The sequence below is a fragment of the Nelumbo lutea genome, chromosome 1 (genome assembly GCF_056320005.1).
Source record: "Nelumbo lutea isolate HS-2025 chromosome 1, American lotus-T2T, whole genome shotgun sequence".
NCBI lineage: Eukaryota > Viridiplantae > Streptophyta > Magnoliopsida > Proteales > Nelumbonaceae > Nelumbo > Nelumbo lutea.
Window position 1 is genome coordinate 86,507,390 of NC_142684.1, and position 19,986 is coordinate 86,527,375.

General features: G+C 37.2%; 2 protein-coding genes across 3 annotated transcripts; both read right to left on the reverse strand.

Annotated features, from left to right (window-relative positions):
• Nucleotides 1-738: 738 nt before the first annotated feature.
• On the reverse strand, nt 739-1,769 carry LOC148875890 (uncharacterized). Its single transcript, XM_088966272.1, has one exon. The coding sequence runs from the start codon at nt 1,313-1,315 to the stop codon at nt 881-883; it is 435 nt and encodes a 144-aa protein (XP_088822398.1). The 5' UTR covers nt 1,316-1,769; the 3' UTR covers nt 739-880.
• A 2,047-nt stretch (nt 1,770-3,816) lies between these two features.
• LOC148875891 (putative hexosyltransferase MUCI70) lies at nt 3,817-12,850 on the reverse strand. 2 transcript variants are annotated; one of them, XM_088966950.1, is made up of 9 exons: nt 11,449-12,850; nt 10,525-10,815; nt 10,168-10,381; nt 9,817-9,926; nt 9,533-9,732; nt 7,681-7,784; nt 5,654-5,841; nt 5,360-5,559; nt 3,817-4,244 (listed from the first exon to the last, which is right to left on the reverse strand). In XM_088966950.1, the coding sequence occupies exons 1-9, from the start codon at nt 11,708-11,710 to the stop codon at nt 4,032-4,034; spliced, it is 1,782 nt and encodes a 593-aa protein (XP_088823076.1). In that variant the 5' UTR covers nt 11,711-12,850; the 3' UTR covers nt 3,817-4,031. The 2 variants fall into 2 exon arrangements, with proteins under 2 accessions (XP_088823076.1, XP_088823077.1); XM_088966951.1 differs by having other exon boundaries at nt 11,519-12,746.
• Between the last annotated feature and the right edge of the window lie 7,136 nt (nt 12,851-19,986).

The window sequence follows — 19,986 nt, forward strand, 5'->3', positions numbered from 1 at the left end:
CCTATGATTACGTAAATACATGGGAATCAAGTGTCTTCTAACCTGTAGGGCATTAGGTACTGAATGTTGACAAAACTCATTGGCATACAATGTATACTGCCAGATCAAGACCTAAGGACCTGTAAACCAGTAATGCTTTATATTCTTCTGCAGTTCCTCAAGTTTTAAGACATTTATTATGCTTTGACACTAGACTGGCATCAGAAGAAGGTGAAAATATCAACTCAATTAAAGGGCATAATGATGTGTTGCACCAATAAAACAATAGCAGTTCCATGGTTTTACAACTCCATGCCTTCCAAGTGGCAAGATAAATAAGAGAATGCTTTTGAGAGCCAATAGATTATATTTTCCGCTTATCAGGTAATATCATGTTTGCTTAACATCTGAAATTGTTTAGTGGATCATCACATCACAGTACATATGAACCACAGATAGCATATATAAGCACCACCTCACTTAAAACCAAATAGAAGGTGTCAAATATTTTTATTATTATTAATGCCAAAGAAAATTTACAAGAGAAGTAATACACGGCCTTCAGATATGTTCAAAGGAAAAAAAAAGAAAAAAAAAAGAAAAGAAAATAAAAACATCGAAGACTCTAAACAAAGTTCAGGCAAACATACTGACCCCGACTCGATTTGTGCTCTCTACCAATGGGATTCATCTCTCAACCCAGCAATTTTACAGCATAAAGAGGAGAGCCTCACTTCAAGAAAACTGTATTTCTACTCCACCTTGATTCCGATTCCTCTTTCACCATCTACAGCACAATTAAGGAGCAGCGGCAACAACCTATTGCTTTGTTCGGCAATGCAATTCAGTAGAAATACCCAAACCCGTATTCATGGAGGCAACCATTATTTCCCATATCGAGTTAATCATATTTCTCTCTCCACGAGTACACGAGGAAGAAAACCCAGGAAAGTGCCAGCGCAATGTCCCCAACGACCTGCCTCGGCCAATCATGAGCGAGATCTTCGAGCTTCCTCTCAAAGTAGACTCTCCATAGAGACACGGAGACATGAAGAAGCACGCATCCCTTGGCGAAGAAGCTCTGGAACTCTCTGTCCTTAACAAACGCGACCATGAACAGCAGAAACCCGATCACGAACAACAACAGACCAGCAAACGAATCGGAGGTCTTGATCAGGAGCTGATCATGTGGCGTCGAACCCAAAAGCTTACTCGCAGTTTCAGTCCCGTGCCCAACAACAGAGATCTCGTCTTGATAGAACATCATGAGAGCTCCACAAGTGAGAGCAACGATGGAATGGAGAAGACAAATCACAAAGAAACCAGATGATCCCATTGAGATCGATAGAGAGAAGAAATTTGGGGGAGGGGAGCGAGAGAGAGAGAGAGAGAGATCAAATGTCCTCCGCAGCAGGACTCAACAATGATGAATGCTTAAGGAAGCAAAAATCATGGCTGTGACATAACAAAACGAATTAAGAACCTCAAAAAGCAAAAAGGAAAACCCTAATCTCAAGTCATTGAAGGATCTTAGAAACGGAAAAGGGGGGAAATGGATTGGATTGATTCGAAAAACACAATAATCAAACCCTAACCCTAACGCGGCATTTTACGGGAGAACAACCAACAAAAAAACGAGAGAAACATCAATCAACTACTCTTCCCATTTCTCTCTGTGAGTCTGGCTAAGAACGCTGGCAATTTTGGCGCCTATTCGAGAGAGAGAGAGAGAGAGAGAGAGAGAGAGAGAGGGAGAGGTGCACTCTGTTCGTGTCTGTGTCGCTCGGTCGCTGCCCATTTTTACCGTTTGTGGTATTATTTTTATTATATTATATTTTATATTTTATATCTATCTATAAGACTAAAGTACCCTTATTTTATGCTTCTAAGGCTCTAAATTATCCATTTATGGCTTTTATAAAGAAAATAAAATTTAATAAATTTCAAGAAAAAAAAAACTTGAAAATCTCAGATTGGCCCATATTGAGGCAATTGATCTGCAGGCCCATGTTTTCGTTGTCAGTACGTCTTCTTTCTAACATTTCTGGGCCCAGCCCATATACTACATTACCATTTAGCACCGGAAGGATTCCGTGGCCGAAACGGATCGTGTAGAAGGGAGCTTCTGACACCTCTGCTCTAAGAATTTGAAGGTTGGATTCTGTGTTATGTTTACCGTTGGTTTTGGTTTGGACACGAAGTACCCAAAAAGCAACGGGAGGTGGCACTGTTGTTTGTATGTTGCACCCGTGGGCAGTCTGAAATTGTACGCTGATGTGACCACAAGCTGGCGGAGGTGGGCCTGATGCTGTTTGTAGTTGTACGAAATGGTATCAAAGGCTAAGGCTGTTCATGAAATCGATCAAACCGACCAATTCGGTCCAACTCGGTCCGAATGGTCCGGTTTTCAACTATTTTTGGTCGGTTCGTGCATCATGCTAACCTGAAGGGTCGGTTTCCGTTTCATCGCATGTAAACCGGTAAAAACAAACCTTATATTTAATTTAAAATTTTTTCATATAAGAAAAGCACGATATCACTTTCTATAATCGAAGACAGCAAATGGTTTTCATAATACCGTTTAATATTTGATTTTTACCTATAAAATCTTACTTACTCCACATTGAACCATTCAATGTATGATTTTTATCTTTTGAAAACATAGTGAAAATCGCTTTTGGGCTGTCTTTTAAGCCAACCGACCTCTACATTGAACCATTCAATGTATGATTTTTATCTTTTGAAAACATAGTGAAAATCGCTTTTGGGCTGTCTTTCGAGCCAACCGAAATTAGTCGGTTTTGGGTGGCCAATTCCTCAACCCAAATCGATTCAATTGGCCAAATAACATGAAACTGAACCAATTCAACCCATGAAAACTCCTAAATCGAACCTTTACTCTTATCTTTTCTTTCAAAACCGAACACAGCCTTAGGGAATCCTGCCAATAGAACGCAATTCTGAAGCAAAACCATGACATAAATGTAAATAGGCCCACCAGGCATACTGTTGGTTGGAACGGTTGAAATGGTCCATCAATTCACTTTCTCTGAGTGAACTGAAATGAAGTCTTCAACAATATAATTGGCTAGTTGATTAACATGAAAGAGAGAGAGAGAGAGAGAAGAGAGAGTTAGCTCGCTCAATTGAATGGCAGTTATTGTGAATAAAACAATTGGCCAGAACTCAAAGTTGCATAGTCAAGAGGAAGGGTCCACCTCTCCACTCTGAGTACTGTGAGAGGTACCCACAGAAACAGAAACATGTACATGTTCACGTGGGCGTTCGACCACAGTTATTGACCTGTAACTCACACTAGTTCATCAATATGCTCCATGACAATGAAACTTCCCAAGTTTTTTTCCTCCCCCACTGTACGATCTTAAAATTATCAGTCTATTCCACGAGACCGGATCTGCTCCTCACACGCACATTGTATCAGCATTGGGAACAATTCCCGTACTTATAAGTTATTATTCACAGGAAATGTTCCCAATGCACGGTGGATGTGCATGTGAGAAGCAGATCCCGTTCCTCCTATTACACAACACTGCGCAGCTCACACTAGAAAATACATCAATTAAGAAATAAAGATAAAAAAGACAAGCAATAAGAGTACATAGATCTTGAAGGTTGAGAATGATGATAATTCCATTAACCCTCATAGAACTACAATAGTGAGTATGAAATACAGTAACAGGAACAGCGACCGCCTCTTATTCTGTTTTCCAACAACAGAACTTCAGAAATACACAACATAGACTACCAGCTGATGCTTTCATCTCATTGTTCTCTGGAAACCAAAATTGTATGGGACAATATGACCTACTAGACAAGGGGAAATAACGGATCGTGATATTTATTGCAATTGAGATATATATGTATATATATACAATAAAAGAAAGAATAGATATCGACAATTCCGGACAAAAATGATCGGTATTGCTTTCTTTCAGAACAGGCCTACTACACTCATTCCCTGAATCCTCCTATTCCCTAATGAATAATTGAGAAACAAGGAAATGAAAAAAATATATATATTGACTACAAAATTAAATCATATTGTTATCCCTAGTAACTGTGATGGTTTTGGAACGGTGACGTCTTGAACCAGATCTTCTTTCTTTCCCACGTTTTGTGGGGATCTTCCTGACTGGAGTTGTTACAGACCTATCAGTTACAATCTCAGGTAATGGTTTTGCAGGGGCTTCATTAATGACTGCGGCTGGAGGTGCCATATGCTCTAATAAATCTCTATGGTATGCCTGCAGGTTGCAAGTACAGAAAGAAAACTTCATCAATGGGTTAAAGTTTGCTACACTTGTTTATCTAAAACTGACAGAAAAATCACTGGAGGCAACTAAGGTAGAATTTGACACTGTGTTTAGAAGAGCAGCCACAAAATATTTCATTTACAAGAAACAATAAAATAAAGAGGTGGTAGAAGATAACATCTCCACAACATTGGTTACAACTAGGCAACCCATGTAGAAACAGCTATTTGGCTTGCATGTGCACACTCGGACAATATGTGTTTGCATGAGAGAGACAGATAGTAAAAATGTAGTAAATGAGTATGTCCTAAGTGTGAAAGGGAAAATTTTCAAGTTTTGCACAAAGTTAATTATCGTCTCCCTGGCTTATGACACAGAAAACCAAGCAAAACATCACCTATCCCAGACCCAATTAGATGGTATTAGGCACATTACACTCAGGTTGGGAAGGTCAGGTTACCTGCAACTTAAATTAGGTTAGGTTACAGGCAGACTGTTTTAAGTATTTCGGATTTAGAGTTTAAGATTACAAGGATCAGCTTGAAGCCAAGATGCATGCAAGTGTCATCCTCAACAATTATCATCTATAATACCCAGATATGGATATGGACATGGACAGGAATATGGGAAATGGGAATATGACCCTCTATTTCCTAAAATCTTGGACAGTGCTAAAGCTTAAAGGTATATGTAAAATGCTTATATCATGCATTTATATCTAATTTTTTGAAGCTAAATGGCACTTCCAAAACTTATTTCTTACCAAATTTAATTAAATTTCTAACATGTGCAGATTGTTTCTTAGTTAAAATTTGTTAAAATATACCATTTTGTATATTTTAAAATTGTTAATGCATAAAGTATATCTAGAAGTATCTGTGCAATATTTGGTATCATATCCAACACTGGTACACTAGACATGTAAAGGTATCTGGGTATTTTAGATTACCATATACCCAAAATTTTCAGAAGCAGACATTAAACAAAGATGCTTGAGAATTCCAAAGTCTTGTTTCCTCATAAATAAAGTTTTCTTGGACTACCTCTTTTGATGTGGATTTGTGAATCCAGCAATGCTGCTATAGTCATGATAAAAAAATAATTACCTGAACCACAAAGTTGCGCCTTTCACAATCTAAAAACATGTTGATACTCCAATTGACTTTTGACATTATCTTGTCCCTTACGGTGGAAAAGCTAAGTTGGTCCCTTGATGTAAAACGGTCTACTTCATTGAACCAGAGGCAGGTAAAGAGGTTGGTAATAGGAATGTGCTCCCTTATGATTACACATCCTTCAGGAACATCTGTCAAAACCCATGCATAAAGGACAAAACTCAAATTGAGATAAAGAAACTAGGGAGGATCCAAACAACAGAAAAAACATGACATGCAACTCACCACTGGTGATCGGAAGCTTAGCTTGAGAATATGGGGTTAAACCTTCCTTCTTATAAAATTCAATCTGGTAATCAATAGAAGCATTGTCATATTTCCCAGCAGCTTTATTAGCTTCAGCTTCCTGAAAGACATCAAAGCGTCTGTAGTGCCTAGAGATGGCAAAACTAGCATTCTTCCGCCACAAAAATCTGAAAATTTTGAGAGAAAAGTTGATAAGCCAGTTCCAGAACAAATATCTGAAAAAAAAAATAGTGAAGTTCATTGGAATGTCTCCTATCCATGCAGAGAGCTGCATCCACATCCAAAATGATGAAGCATACCAGATTACCAGAGCAAAACCCAAAATCTGAAGACCCTATATTTTTGCACAAAGAGGCCATTGCTTTGTGTCATGATAAAATCTCAGGCTGACAAGCATGAGAATGCAGGTTTGAGTTTGACAGCAGCTATTTCATGTAAAATGTGCCAAAATATTAGGTCCATGTCCAGTCCACCGCTCCCAAGATCCAGATAGCTCGGATCAACATTAGGTAATATTAATGACCCTATACATGGATTTTGGAAATCCTAGGTCCAACTTTTTGTTTAAATCAGTTATTTGGTTCAAACCAGAGAGGAGATAGTAGAAGCACGAGTACAGAGGAGAATAATAACATGGAAATGCTGAAAATTGATTCAGATTGTTGTGTCATCCAGAGCATGAAAGATGTAGACTGATTAGACCATCTCATGAATTAGCTATTGAAATGGAAAAGGTAAGCAAATAAAGGAGGGCTTCCCTTGTAAAAAACAAAAAATCATTACTTTAACTAATCATACAATCATAGGTTGTTGCTTACAAACACATGAAGATGCTTTTAATGCTAGCCACATGGTCGACATGGTTAAGCCAGAAAACAAAGAGGTAACATTTCTTTTCCTGTTTTTGCCTAGCCCTTAACTAGTATAGAAGTTGTGCTGCAAATTTTCTTTCTTCTCTTATTTATTTATTTATTCTTTGGAGTTTTTTTTTTTTTTTTTTTTTTTTTGGGGGGGGGGGGGGGGGGGGCGGGGAGTCACTAGCCCCTTTATAGAGGAAGAGTCACTCACCCCTTTATAGAGGAAGATCTATCTTATCAAAAATATGCTTCATAAAAAATCTACTCTCAGGGCAACATAACCTAGTAAGTAACTCTGGACAATATCTAGAGGTCTTGCAGAAAGAAACAAATGAATAATAAGTATTCACATCCAAAAAAATCTTTTAATGAAAATTTTCCCTTCACTATAAAAAAATCACACCCATGAAATGCACGACATTGATGTGGTAAGGATATGGACAGCAGCATTTTGGTGATAAAGATTCAAAAAGTTGCCTAAAAATGATGTTCCTGGATCAGGTTTACACTGGATATTGCCAATAAGCTATGGTAACTGGTCAACCAGGACTAAACTAAAAGCCCAAATTCAGCAATTTCCAGATGGTGATAATTGTCAGGTGAAATTGAACTAAAGTTTTCTAAAAATAATTGAACTAAAGCCATGAGATTGATGGCATGACAAACAGAGCAATGCCATTGATACCCTTCTAGATAAAGATCCATAAAAAGATCAACCTTTTCTTTGGAAACTTAGATCTGCCAATAGTATGGCTGATGCTTTGGCCAAAGAACAAGTAAATAGACATGAACTGTTATGATGGGTAGTTCCATTAGGGAACTAAATGTAAAACTATATTTAACTTAAGGGGTAGGTAGTTAGAGCTTCCCTACAAAAAGGGGTGCCAGGAATATTATTTGAAAATCGTTCTTTTTAACATATAAAAAAAATTCCTGATTGTTGTCAACCAAAAATAATAAAATAAAATGACCAAAAGTTAATTTCTCTCATCATTAACCAGCATTTTCCATAATCTGCAGTGAAAACAGGAATTAAGGGAAATATAATATGGTAGAAGCTTCAGATAGATTTCGTTAACTACACCTTAATGAACATATAAATAACAAATTCATAGAAAATCTGCAGAACAAAAACTATATAGAATATACCTCTCAAGAATTTGATATGGATCCACCACAAGCTCAAGCTTCCCATCAATCCATATAGAAAACTGAGAATTAGGGAAAATCCTATGCAATAGAAGCTTAGGAACCTGTTACAGGCATAATACGAGTCAACATAAGATTCTAGTACATTTTTCTGATGGGTAAGAATCTAGAACAAATTAGGAAGCTTTTGACAACAAATATCAAAAGCCCCAGATGCATCCAAACTGTGCCAATTGTTCCATCATCAAAAACCTGGCAAGTACCAACAGGAATCATCTTTCTCTTTTCACCATGAAACAACTTGATGAACTGGAAAATTAAACATAAAAAATAGAATAGTTGCAATAGATACCAATAACAAAAAACAAGGAGAAAGTTAAAAGAAGTATGCCCTAAATAGCATGGAATGGATGAGCAGGATTTGAAATATTTTACCCTAAAAAAATCTGAATAAGAACTATGTGCTCAACCTTTGCTTTTTTATTGATAAAAATTAATTTAAAAATAAGAGGAGAAAATGCAAAATGGGAAATTTGATGCTCTGTGAAAGAAAAAAAGGGCAGAAAGAAAGTTAACAATTTAGCTAGGCACATCCCATTTTTAATAAACAGGACATATCACCCTCTGAAGTGACAAGAAAGTAGTGGTACCCTCTTAAATTCTTAATTCTAACAAAACCAAAAGCTGATAGTAGGTCTGTAAATGGATTGGATTCAGCAAAATCTGAACCCGATCCAATTATTGAAAACTTGCATCTGAATCCAGTCCAAAATCTGATTGGATTTGAAGACCTTGAATTCGAATTCAAATCCTAATGGACTTGGATCGGATTCAGATTTAATCCAACTCCACTTTTATATATAATAAATTAATGAAAATATAACATACTGAATTTATTATATAAATAAATTCATATGTAATAGGATATATAAAAATGTTTTTTTTTTGTAATTTTAAATATAATTGTATAAATTTTATATTAAAATCAATAAATATTATAATATAATCGGATTCAGATTTTAATCAGATCAGATGGAGACAAATCGGAAACTGATCCGGTTGTTAATCAAATGCAGCTTGAAAAATCCAAATCCAATCCAATTGGGCCGCGGAGTTTCAGGTATCACTGACAGGCGTAGCTGATGGTATGTCCTAAATAGTATGGAATGGCTTAGAAGGATTTTAAATAGTTGGCCCTAAATGATCTGAATAAGAATTATGTGCTCAACTTTTTCTTTTTTATTGATAAAAAGTTGATTTCAAAATAAGCGGAGAAAATGCAAAATGGGAACATTGATGCTTTGTGAGAGGAAAAAATGAACATAAGAAGGTTGATGATTTAGACACATCTCTTTTTTTTTTTTTGATGAATGAGGCACATCTCATTTTTGACAAACAGAGCATTTCCCCTTGTGAAATGACAAGTACCCTCTAAATTTTGATGGAAGTTCCACAGGTAAACCAGGAGTAGCTGGAATCGGAGAGAACAGGGGAAAGGATGGCAATATTTTTTGTCCATTGACCAGGGTTCAAATCTTGGAAACAGCATCTCTGTGTATAAGGTTATGTGTGTATATTCCTCCCTAGACCCTGCATTGGCGAGAGCCTCGTGCACTGGACTGCTCTTTTTTGTCATTATCATCATCTAAGCCTCATCCTTACTGTTTTCTGTTATCATGCCACCCACATTATTCATGTTGATAGCTACAAATAAATAGTTATAGTATTCTACGCATGCCCTTTCATACATAGGCAGACTAATTTCTAAAGAGTTGAATAACTGCACCCAAAGGGGCTCTGAGAGACAAAATTTCAAGAGTCCAAGAGAACCAATCATGGCTCAAATACTTACTTTTCCATTGCGTCTTGCATCAGCATAAGGAAGGTTATGGACAACAACAATTCTCCATAATCCAACCTTAGTGCTGCCGTCCAGAACACTAGAGTTTCTCATATATGTTTCTGTCTCTTCATCAACAAACATGAAAAAGCAAACATTTTTCTTTGCAGCTTCACTGATATTCTTTGGCTGTTGTATAATATCATAGTTTCCTGCTCAAGAAACACCAATGAGAAAAAGCAAGACGGTAGCTTGAACCCAACAAAGAAATCAAATAAAAAATACTTTGGAAATACCAAAAATAGCTGATGCAACAACAATTCCTTGACACTGCTCCATCTCAAGAAGGTCAGTGTCATCAATGTCAAATCCAGTTTGGTGGCCAGGTTTCCTTCCTCTAACAAATCTGATAAGCAATGGCATGCATCAATAAAAAACGTAGAACAGGTAAAAGTTAAGTATAAGACAATAGTTCCTTGTTTCTATTATAACTCATGTAGATGCAGAACAGTGAAAATGATTAAAAAAGCATGTGGAACATCAAAGTAGAAAAGTCCACTTTAACTTGAAAAGATGATCTTATAAGTTATAACCTTAAGAAGCTACAGAAACATCTAAGTAAAAAATTGAAGGCGAGTGAAACATACCCACAATGCACATTCATTGACTCTTTTATATCAAAAGAATCATTCCTCTGCTTCAAAGAAGGATATCCACCAAATTCAGATCCTCCAAATGGCTCGGTTCTAATTGAGTTTTCTTCATATACATAACTTAAATTCCTGAGTACAGGAGACATGGATGGGGATTTTGGCATGAGGGCCATTGCTTGCTCTACTGGAATGTAACATACTGGACATGCTGAAGGAGCAAATAAACAAGAAATTTCAGCACCAAAAAATGATGTTAACATCATATTACACATGCATGATTAGCAGCATGATGTTCAATAAAACAAATATTTGATGTGAATATGTAAAATCCCAAACAGAAACTCAACTTACGTCTTGGTCCTGTTCGCTTTTTATCAGCCGGTGGAGGTGGAAGTGTGAACTTTTCACATGGATGACTCGGTAGCAGAGCAGTCCCCATGATTACTGGAGGCAGAGGAGGCTTCAGTCTGTTAGCACCAATTCTTGACACAACAGTTTTTGAAAGAGAGCTAGCATCCTTCTTGTTATATTGTTCTCCATGGATCAGGGAAGATTCAGGGTAACTTGATGCGATGCTATCGCTTGGTCTAATATTTTGAGTCATTCGAGTATGGTGAACTACACCTTCTGAAGCATCTTCATCTGAAGCCAGGCCAAAAAGCAGGAAGGTTATGCTAAAAAATAAACCATACAAAAACATACAGCAATCAGTATATGAGATAGCTGAAATTTTCTGGAAAGGGCAATGGCTATTCATGCTGAATTGAACTCAATCAAAGCAGATACTAAGGGGTCATTACTAGTGAGACCCAACCTGATTATCTCATCCACCAGAAGTGGCTAAACCATATGATCCTTGTAATCTAGTCCGTGGCACTGGGGAATCAGCAGAATGACATAGTAAACTTACTTTCCAGTAAGAGTGCATATTAGAGTATTGAAGAACATCATATTGGGTCAGATCTTGGCCTTTAAAATATTCTTGTTTGCATTCATCAACTGATGGGTCACAACCCTCTTAATGTTTACCATAACTACTATGCTAGTTATTTAAACAGTAGACATCCTAACCAACCGCAGTTCAGAAGTTGAGTAGAATTCTTTTTAGGCTGACTTGCCTATCACAATCCTAAGCGTCTAAGGAACCTTCATAGATCATTATTGCAACATCAGAAAGGAATCAATTATGCAGCAATTGACTGCGTATCACGAAGAAGAGCCAGGAAAAGAGAAAAGAAAATACAAGGAAAACAAAATAGATATACAGAATCAAACCTTTATTAACGACAGATAAGACTGATATGAAAACCACAACAGAAACGACCAGCAGAAGCAGCATTCCTACCCTCCTTCTGCGAGCGAATTTGAAGATCCGAGGAAGAAACTTTTCTTTCTCTCTGTATCCAGGTAGGAGCATCTTCGAGGGCTTGCGCAGTGTGACGGGTGTAGTTTGAATCGGCAACACAACACTGTTCTGCAGATGTTGTTGCAGTGATCCATAACTCCCTGTACGAAGACCCAATGACCCACCAGTCATCGTCCTTCTAGACTCACAGGTTTCCCTTTCATTTCCCTTCTCGCTCTGAATCCCCTCTCATTCAAAATTCTCGAATTCTTTTCCACACAAAATTCATTAAAAACTGCTGAACCACCACCAAATAAAAATCCAACTTAAGAAACTATAACCACAGTAATCCCGTTTGCAGACCAACTTCTGGATTTCGCTAAATCTCACATACTATGCTTCAAAATACCAATGCAACAGCAGTGCTATAAATCCAATTCAACCTCGAAAGTGGCTTCGCACATTGTCCATCAATCAACCTCCGGCACAAATGCAAAATTTTCCTCGTTCTAAATTCAAATATATGAACTACGAATTTCACTGGAAAGGAGAAAGTTCCTCACTTTTTCCCCAAGGCTATCAAATCCAACTTTCCCGCAACAGCATTATCAGAAAACGGATCAATATATGCATACCTAGAACAGAACCAATCCTCCACTCGATAAAACAGATCTAAATTCACTAATAAATCGAACCACAACAACCATCAACCCACCATCCCACCAAAAGCAGGCTGCTTTGTTAGAATTAAATTTGCAGAAGCACGAATACAAATCCAAATCTATACCGAACTCCCAGGCTGAACCAAAAATTAACTGCCCCAGATCAAGAAAGAACCAACCAAGCCTTACTTGAGAAAAAAGAGGGTGTGGGGAATCAAAGATCACTATCTCCCCCGACTAGACGAGACGAGACGCAGCAAACAGCAGAAATCGAGATGCGAACCATTACCTCATGTCTTCCATTACAAATTTACAATCTCACATCAAATTCTAGGGTTTCCCAAAGAAAATGATTCGTGCTCGTTAACTGCTCTGCTGTTTTAATGTCTCGGTAAATCTGAGATTCATGAAAGAATTCTTGTCTGCAGTTATCTCTCAGCGTGGGAAATTCAATGTATTTATCGTTTAATTAATAACCATTTTTATTTTATTCAAAAAAAGAATTGAAAGCCAAACAAAAGTAAAAAAGAACATAATGGGCACTTTTCTAAAATGCGCTGTGAACGTGATCAAATGGATTCGTTGAAGATACATCATATAAGGATTAAGGACCGCTGCATAGATCCACCACGAGCACTTTTGCCGTTTGATAATCGTACCGCCATTATCTAACGACCATGATTCATTTGGCAGTTTTTTAATAATAGGGAAAGTCTCCTATAGCCTTTATAAAAACTTCTTTTTTTAGCACAGTTTATAAAATCTTTTTTTCAAATTTGGAAATCCTCTATAATTCACCATCACTTTTTACAAATTCTCTTAAACTCGTCGTAACTTTTCAAACTTTCCAAAACTATTAACGTTAATAAATTTTTATTTTCTAAAATTCACATTCTGTTATATTACCGTTAGGCTGCGTTTGCTCTCATGAGTGCAAAGTCATTCAAGAGTTAGCTTGGTTTTTGCACTTTTCTTGTTTGTTTGGAATTTATATAAATCGGGGCACAAATTTGCTATTGTTTGTTTAAAATTGATACAAACAATGAGAGCAAACATAAATGCTCTTACTACCTAATGTGCTTTTTTCAATAATAACCACCAGTCCAGGTGCAAGAAATTTGGATTGTTTATTGTTACAACCATAGTGATAGTAAATATGCATGTGAGCTCGGCCTAATATTGTTTGAGGCCAATCGGCCGAGCTTGCCAAAATGGTTACAGTCTTGAGTCCACAATTCAGCTAGTGGTCGCTAATCCATACCGGTCTTTCATATACGAGAGGTTTCTTCTGGCGGAAATTGGCTTAAATTAGTGTGAAGGAATCCTTACAATTTTCATGCAGGAGAGAGACATTTTCTTAATTCTATTGCAATCCTACACAAGAGCTTGCTTAGACAGTTAGAAGTTCCAGACCATCATTGATTTTCTTTGAATCCAGGCTTGTACATAGACTTGTTTTCCGATCCATTATCCAATTCTACATCAACTACATCTGTGGGCAGATTAAGATGATGGGTTGGATCTCCCTCAGATTAAGATGGTGTAGACTATATGGGCAGACCCATATTTTATTGAATATTAGTCCATTTATCTACTCATTTGATAACAAATATGAAAATGATAACTATATCACTCTATATTTGCTCATATGTTGGATCTCCTTCCCATTCCTATTCAATCAATTCACATTTCATTCAAACATGAGATATTCTAACACACCCTAAACAATCCATCCACATTTCCCACTCAATCCATTCATATTTCATTGAAGGTACCGTCAACCTTCAAACAATAATACCTGATAACAATTTGCATTCACAATTACTAATCAATCCATTCACAAATCATTGAATGTCATGTCAGAAGCGGGCAATCATCTCCTTGCATACTAATGTGTATGCAGATGTCCGAAACCCTTATCAATCTTATTGCCCAATGCTACTTAGTCAGTAAGTAGCTCAATCAATGCCTTGTCCATGTCCATGGCATCATTCCATTTTACTTGTCGACTCCGATCACCCTTGCTGGACATAGTTTGAGAGATAGACAATACATCATTTCCCTTATTGCCATCTTTCCTATTATTAATAGATGTTCTTATTGTATCTCTACTAGAGACCATCCCTAGCCAAAAGTACTCCATTTCAGGTAGTAAATAAATAACACATAGACATGTACATACATTATCATAAAGAATATCGAAAATATCTCTAATAATCAACAACATAAAAGTAAGCATGTGAAATACAGAAATATGGTGTTTCAACAATATTGCTTATATATTAAACTGTCTAACAAGTAAGTCATGGATATCTAATAAAACATAGAAATTGGATGTTTTAAACATTATAAGAACTGCAATCAACACAAATTGGTTCTGACAAAGATGATGTGCAATTAATCCAAATACTACAACTCCTAATCATTTTCGCAGTCTCCTCCAGTCCCGAAACATGTCTGACCCAATCTGGTCCCTAAATGTGGATCATCTTGCTAGTTCATTTCTTTGTAGCCTTGGTGCAAGAGAATCTGCATTGGCACTTTCTTCCACAAATTCATCCCCATCGGATGTATTTTGCCTGTCTGCCTCACGAATCCCTTCTCGAGTGTATCAGTCATGTGGATCAACTCCCATGATATAGTTGTGAAACACACAACAAGCTATCACAATCTTGACCTGCGTAAAGTCAAAATGTTGTGTTGTATTAAGAATTGCCCAACGCTTCTTTAGAACACCGAAAGCATGTTCCATTGCATTTCTCAATTATGAATGTCTATGGTTGAAAATCTCCCGAGGGGACTCTGGCAATCACCCTCATATCTCATTGAAGTGGTATCTAGTGCCTCGATAAGGTGCTAGGAAGCTTGAGATGTTTCTGTATCTGGCATCTACTAAGTAGTATTTTCCTATATTTCGTTGAGTGGTCATTGGCAACAAGCAATTAGTTAAAACAATGGAGTCCACCGTTCGAGTATTAGAAAGAATAAAGTATCAATTTAATTTACTTTCTGGGATGTGGAGTTTGCATTCCCCTCGCAAGGAATCATATAGGACTGTGGCATTAGTGGCCGAACTCTCCCACCCAACCAATACATAAGTGAATTTTAAATCGAATGTCACTACAACCATTAAATTTTGTGTTGTTTTCCCTTTTCGACCATGAAACATGCCTTGTTCCTCATTAGGCACTTTACATGGGCTATGGGTCCCATCAATTGCACCTATACAGTCCTACATTTAACTAAATTATGTTAATTTCATGATCTAGGGAGGTGTTAAGGTAAAAAGTGTAGTAATTTATTACATACCTTAAAATATGGCATAAACTGAGAGTCATTCCTAATCTCCGGTGGTACTTATTCTCCAATAAGTTGTATAACCAACAAAAGGTACAATCTAAGTAAAACATGCAGGACTGATGCGCTTAGATTACACTAGCAAGTGTACTAGCCGATCAAGTAATACAATGATGAATAGAGTATTGTTCCCACGAGGATTGATCCAACAATTACTAATAATGAATCAGTCGTTTGTTATCTAATAAACTGAAACATTAAACAAATGAAAACCCTAATTCCTAATTAGCAAGCTACCTTAATCAGTTTCGGATCAAACCACCTTTATGTAATGAGAAGAAAAGTTGTATGTAAACAATAGCAAATTCGGTTCAGAAATTAAACCATTAAGTTATTCAATTGATGTGGAATTTAGTCATGAGTTGGCGAAGCCCTAATGGTATGAGCAACTTCTCTCAAGCACAACCCACTCTATCTATGTGTGGCAATTCCTATATCTCTATCAAGAATTTAATCCTCATAGATGCATTAAGAATAAAGAATTCGAAGGGCATCAATTCAGGTATGAATGAACACCAAACGAACCATGCAAATTATCTCTAAGATGCATTCAGTCCATTTTCTTGATTAGATGATCTGATTACCTAAACTCTTTCTCAAACAATTCAAGCAATCCAAGAATTAAGAACAATTTGACCAAGATTATTCTAGCAATTAAAAACTCTAATTAAGAAATACCAAGAATGAATCCAATCAATCGAATAACATAAAAGAATTAATTACAAAAATCCATTAAACCCTATATGAATCTAGGTTACCAATTGTGTAGAACCAAAGAAAAAGACAACCTATGATTCTTGCTTCAATCTTTGATCTCCTTGATGTGATTCTTCTTCAATTCGCAATCAGCAACCTCCTTCCTTCTCTAGCACTTTTCTTATTCAGTTTGCTTTCAGGGGTTCGAACCCTAATTTTGGTGCATTCCTGGATGAAAACTTGTAAGCTAAGGAATGGCTCTAGCACGTCAGCAGTCCGGTTGCAAATAATAAGAGCCCAATTTTGACCTTACTTTGGTAAGAGCTCCATAACAATAACAGATCCATGTTTTTTCCCTCCACAGTGACAAACATGCCCATAAACAGTGGTTGTCTAATATCTAGAACCACTTGCACCCATGTATATAGTCCTCTCATTAAAGCACTTGTTTTAATTCTTGGTTGGTCTTTCACAACTTCACCTACCATTAATCCAAGGGCTTTAACTCGTGAATCTTCCACTATAGATTTGGGGATTAAATGAAGCTATAACCATACTTTTTGAAAATGAAGCTTTTCCACCGTACCATCTTCACTGTCAGTCCATGGTCCTACCTTTAGCCAACTAGATCTATAAAACCAAGGTCCTCCATTCAGCACCTTATCTCTTTCTATTTCATTTTCAAAGAATATCTCCATTTGACTTCCTTCGATGAAGTTAATACATACTTGTTTTGGAGATTCCAAATGAGTCTTGCATGCTTTTCAATTGCATCCTATGTGACTTAAATTCGTGGAAATATTCTGCCCTTCAGCAAGTGATTGACATAGTTCGTTGCTTCCTTACAACTTTCGAGTTCAAGCTCCACATGTGAACCTTTGACCAATGCCTTTTCCACCATTAGTCTTGCCACTTGAAGGCTTGGAGTTTGTTTAGATTCCTCAGTCATTTTTTCTTTTCCCTTGCTATTTTCCATGTCGCTGCTCGGCTTGTTTTCTAACTTTAAGAGTGGATCTTGACACTTCTGCAAGAAGTAGGTTGAAAGGAAACCGATAGGGACCCCACCACCCACGAGATTCTACAGTGGTTGCTACATGGCTAAGAAAAAGAGAAGATGGTTAAAGTTTATAGGGTTACCAACACAAGGCAAGATACTATAAATAGTAAAGAGTCAAGGAAGACAAAAATGACAAGCTCACAGTTGTTTGTAGATTGAAATAGGATTAGAAAGTCTTCACATGAACATGATTTTAACAAGTATTTAGGAAGAGAATAAAGATACCAAACAGGATGAGATTAGGAGATTAGAAATTCTTCTCATAGCATGCTTTAGTTCTCCATCGGTTCGAATGCTTGAGCTCAATATCTTCTCACTTACCTGTTGCTTAGATGACGATCGTCAATTCACATAGAAGGATCGACAAAACTGAAGAGGTGGTTCCAAAAGGCTCCGGCAGTCCATGAACATAACTACTGCGTACTTCTTATGTCGATGATCATGAAGGTTTTTGGACAGGCGTGCAGCCATCAACATAGCAACTACTAATGCCCAAAAATAGTTTAACCCCTCTTGCTTCACTCACTCCTATATCCAGTTTGAAGTTGTGAAGGAACAAAGATTATGATCAGAAGTCCCAGATATTTCTTATGTTTTAAAATATGTAAATATGTATTGTAAATTATTGCAACTTGAATCTGGAATGTAAATCCCCATCAAGGGCTTTACATATTTATGCAAAAATATTTTTGTAATCTTTTATCTAATCCTATGAAATATTTTTTGAAAATTTCTTGTAATATTAGTTGGGCGAAATGGTTTTTTTTTTTGAAAACTTTATCATTTTTTTTAGTGTGAGTGAAGTGGTTAGGCTACCTATGGGATCTCTTTGAAGAACAAAGGAAAGATGAGAGTAGGAGGTAGGCTAAAGGCTAGGGCAAACGGAGTGATAGAATGAGTATTTTTCTATGAGTTGGACCCCTATTTATAGGGATAGATCCCGAGGTCCCAAAAGGAAAGAGCCAAAAGCGCTTGATTCCCATTAGGAAAGGGAATCTAGGATTTGGTGTTAGTTGTCAGGGAGCATTGATAGGGTTTTGCTATGTGTCTTATGAGATATCTCAAGGATGAGCTTTCCTTTCAACTGGGAATTCTCATAATACGCGTGTTCTACTTACTTTCACAACCCTCATAAACCAACGTGGTGGCGCGGGTGACATTATTATTTAGCTCGCATGTTCCCTTTAGGCCCACAAGTCATCCTATCATGCACGTTATTAATGACACGCGTGATTATTTCATTTATGTTTGTACTGCAACAAGCTTACCCTCATCGCGGTTGTGCGATGGCTTTAAGCTCATCGCAAGTTCGCACGGGTCTAAAGTTCATCGCAACATTTTCCGAGTCAAGAGTCCATCGCTGGTGTGCGGTGAGTTATGGATTCATCACAGGCGTTCGTGTAGTATTGGTTTGATACCTTCTATGTTTTGATGGTCTAAGTGACCATCATGTACCTACAATTAGATTTTTTGAAAACTTTTATCATTTGAGATATCATAAAATGGGTCATCGAGGCTAAGGTCTTGCTTGGTTGTTCACAGTTCGGCCTATTGGAGTGGTGTCAAGGTCATCGAGGCAGATATGAAGTGTCCGAAGTGCACTTGGAGTCTACTTACGTGGTGTCGAGTCTATTGTTCTGCAATGCCACATGTCGTGATATCATTGGAGGACCAAATTACCCCTCATCAAGACTTAAGATGAAAAAACCTTTAGGGGCATTCTTTTTTTTTTTTTTGAGAGGGGGGAAAGTTGGTCAATAGGATTTTGGTTTCCATTGACAAACGATCTCATGTACTCATTGAGATCGATTTCCCATTTTGTTAACCTTCCTAAGACCTCAGGCTTTTGAATAACTTGCCTTAGAGGTTGAATGGTTAGAAATACAACAGTGTCGGTCTGGAAGTAAGGACACAATTTGTGGGATGCTAGCACCATCTAAAAGGTCAGTTTCTTGATATTGGTGTGAGTTGTGTGGTAAGGCTAAGTGTGGCGGTCTCCTTGAAAGACGAAGGAAGGCTAGAAGTGAGGATAGGTTAGGAGATTTTGTTGGAAAAGTTGTGAGTTCATTATGATTCATGTCCGCTTTTATAGGGAGAGATCTCGAGGTCTTGAAGGGAAGGAACTAAAAGGATTTGATTCCTATTTGGAAAGAGGATCTCTGATTTGGTGTCGGTTGTCAGGGGGACACTGCTAAAGGTTCACCACGTGTCTTATGAGATCTCTCCAAGACAAAGTTTCCTTTCATCTAGGAGTGGATTTGAGCCGAGCCGAGCCGAATAGTATGAGGCTCAAGCTCAGCTCGCCAAGGTTGTATAAGGATCGAGATCGAGCTCGGTTTGAGCTAGAATATTGAGCTTGAGCTTGTCTCAAGTCAAAATCTCATAAGCTCAAGCTTAATTTGAGGGAAAATATTTTATAAAATATATATATATATATAATTTATTTGATATTTAAAAAATTAAGAATAATTAAGAATTATAATATTTTTATTATATATTATTTTCTATATCTCGGCTCGTTTATTAATTGAATTGGGCTCGAGCTTGCTTGAAACCGAGCAAAGATGAGCTTTTCACGAGCTAAGCTTGAGCAGCTCATGAAAAGCTTGGCTCGTTGCCACCCCTACTTTCGTTTGAGGATTTTCATAATACACGTGTACTTCCTTTTGCGGGTCTTTTGTACTGATGTGGCGTGG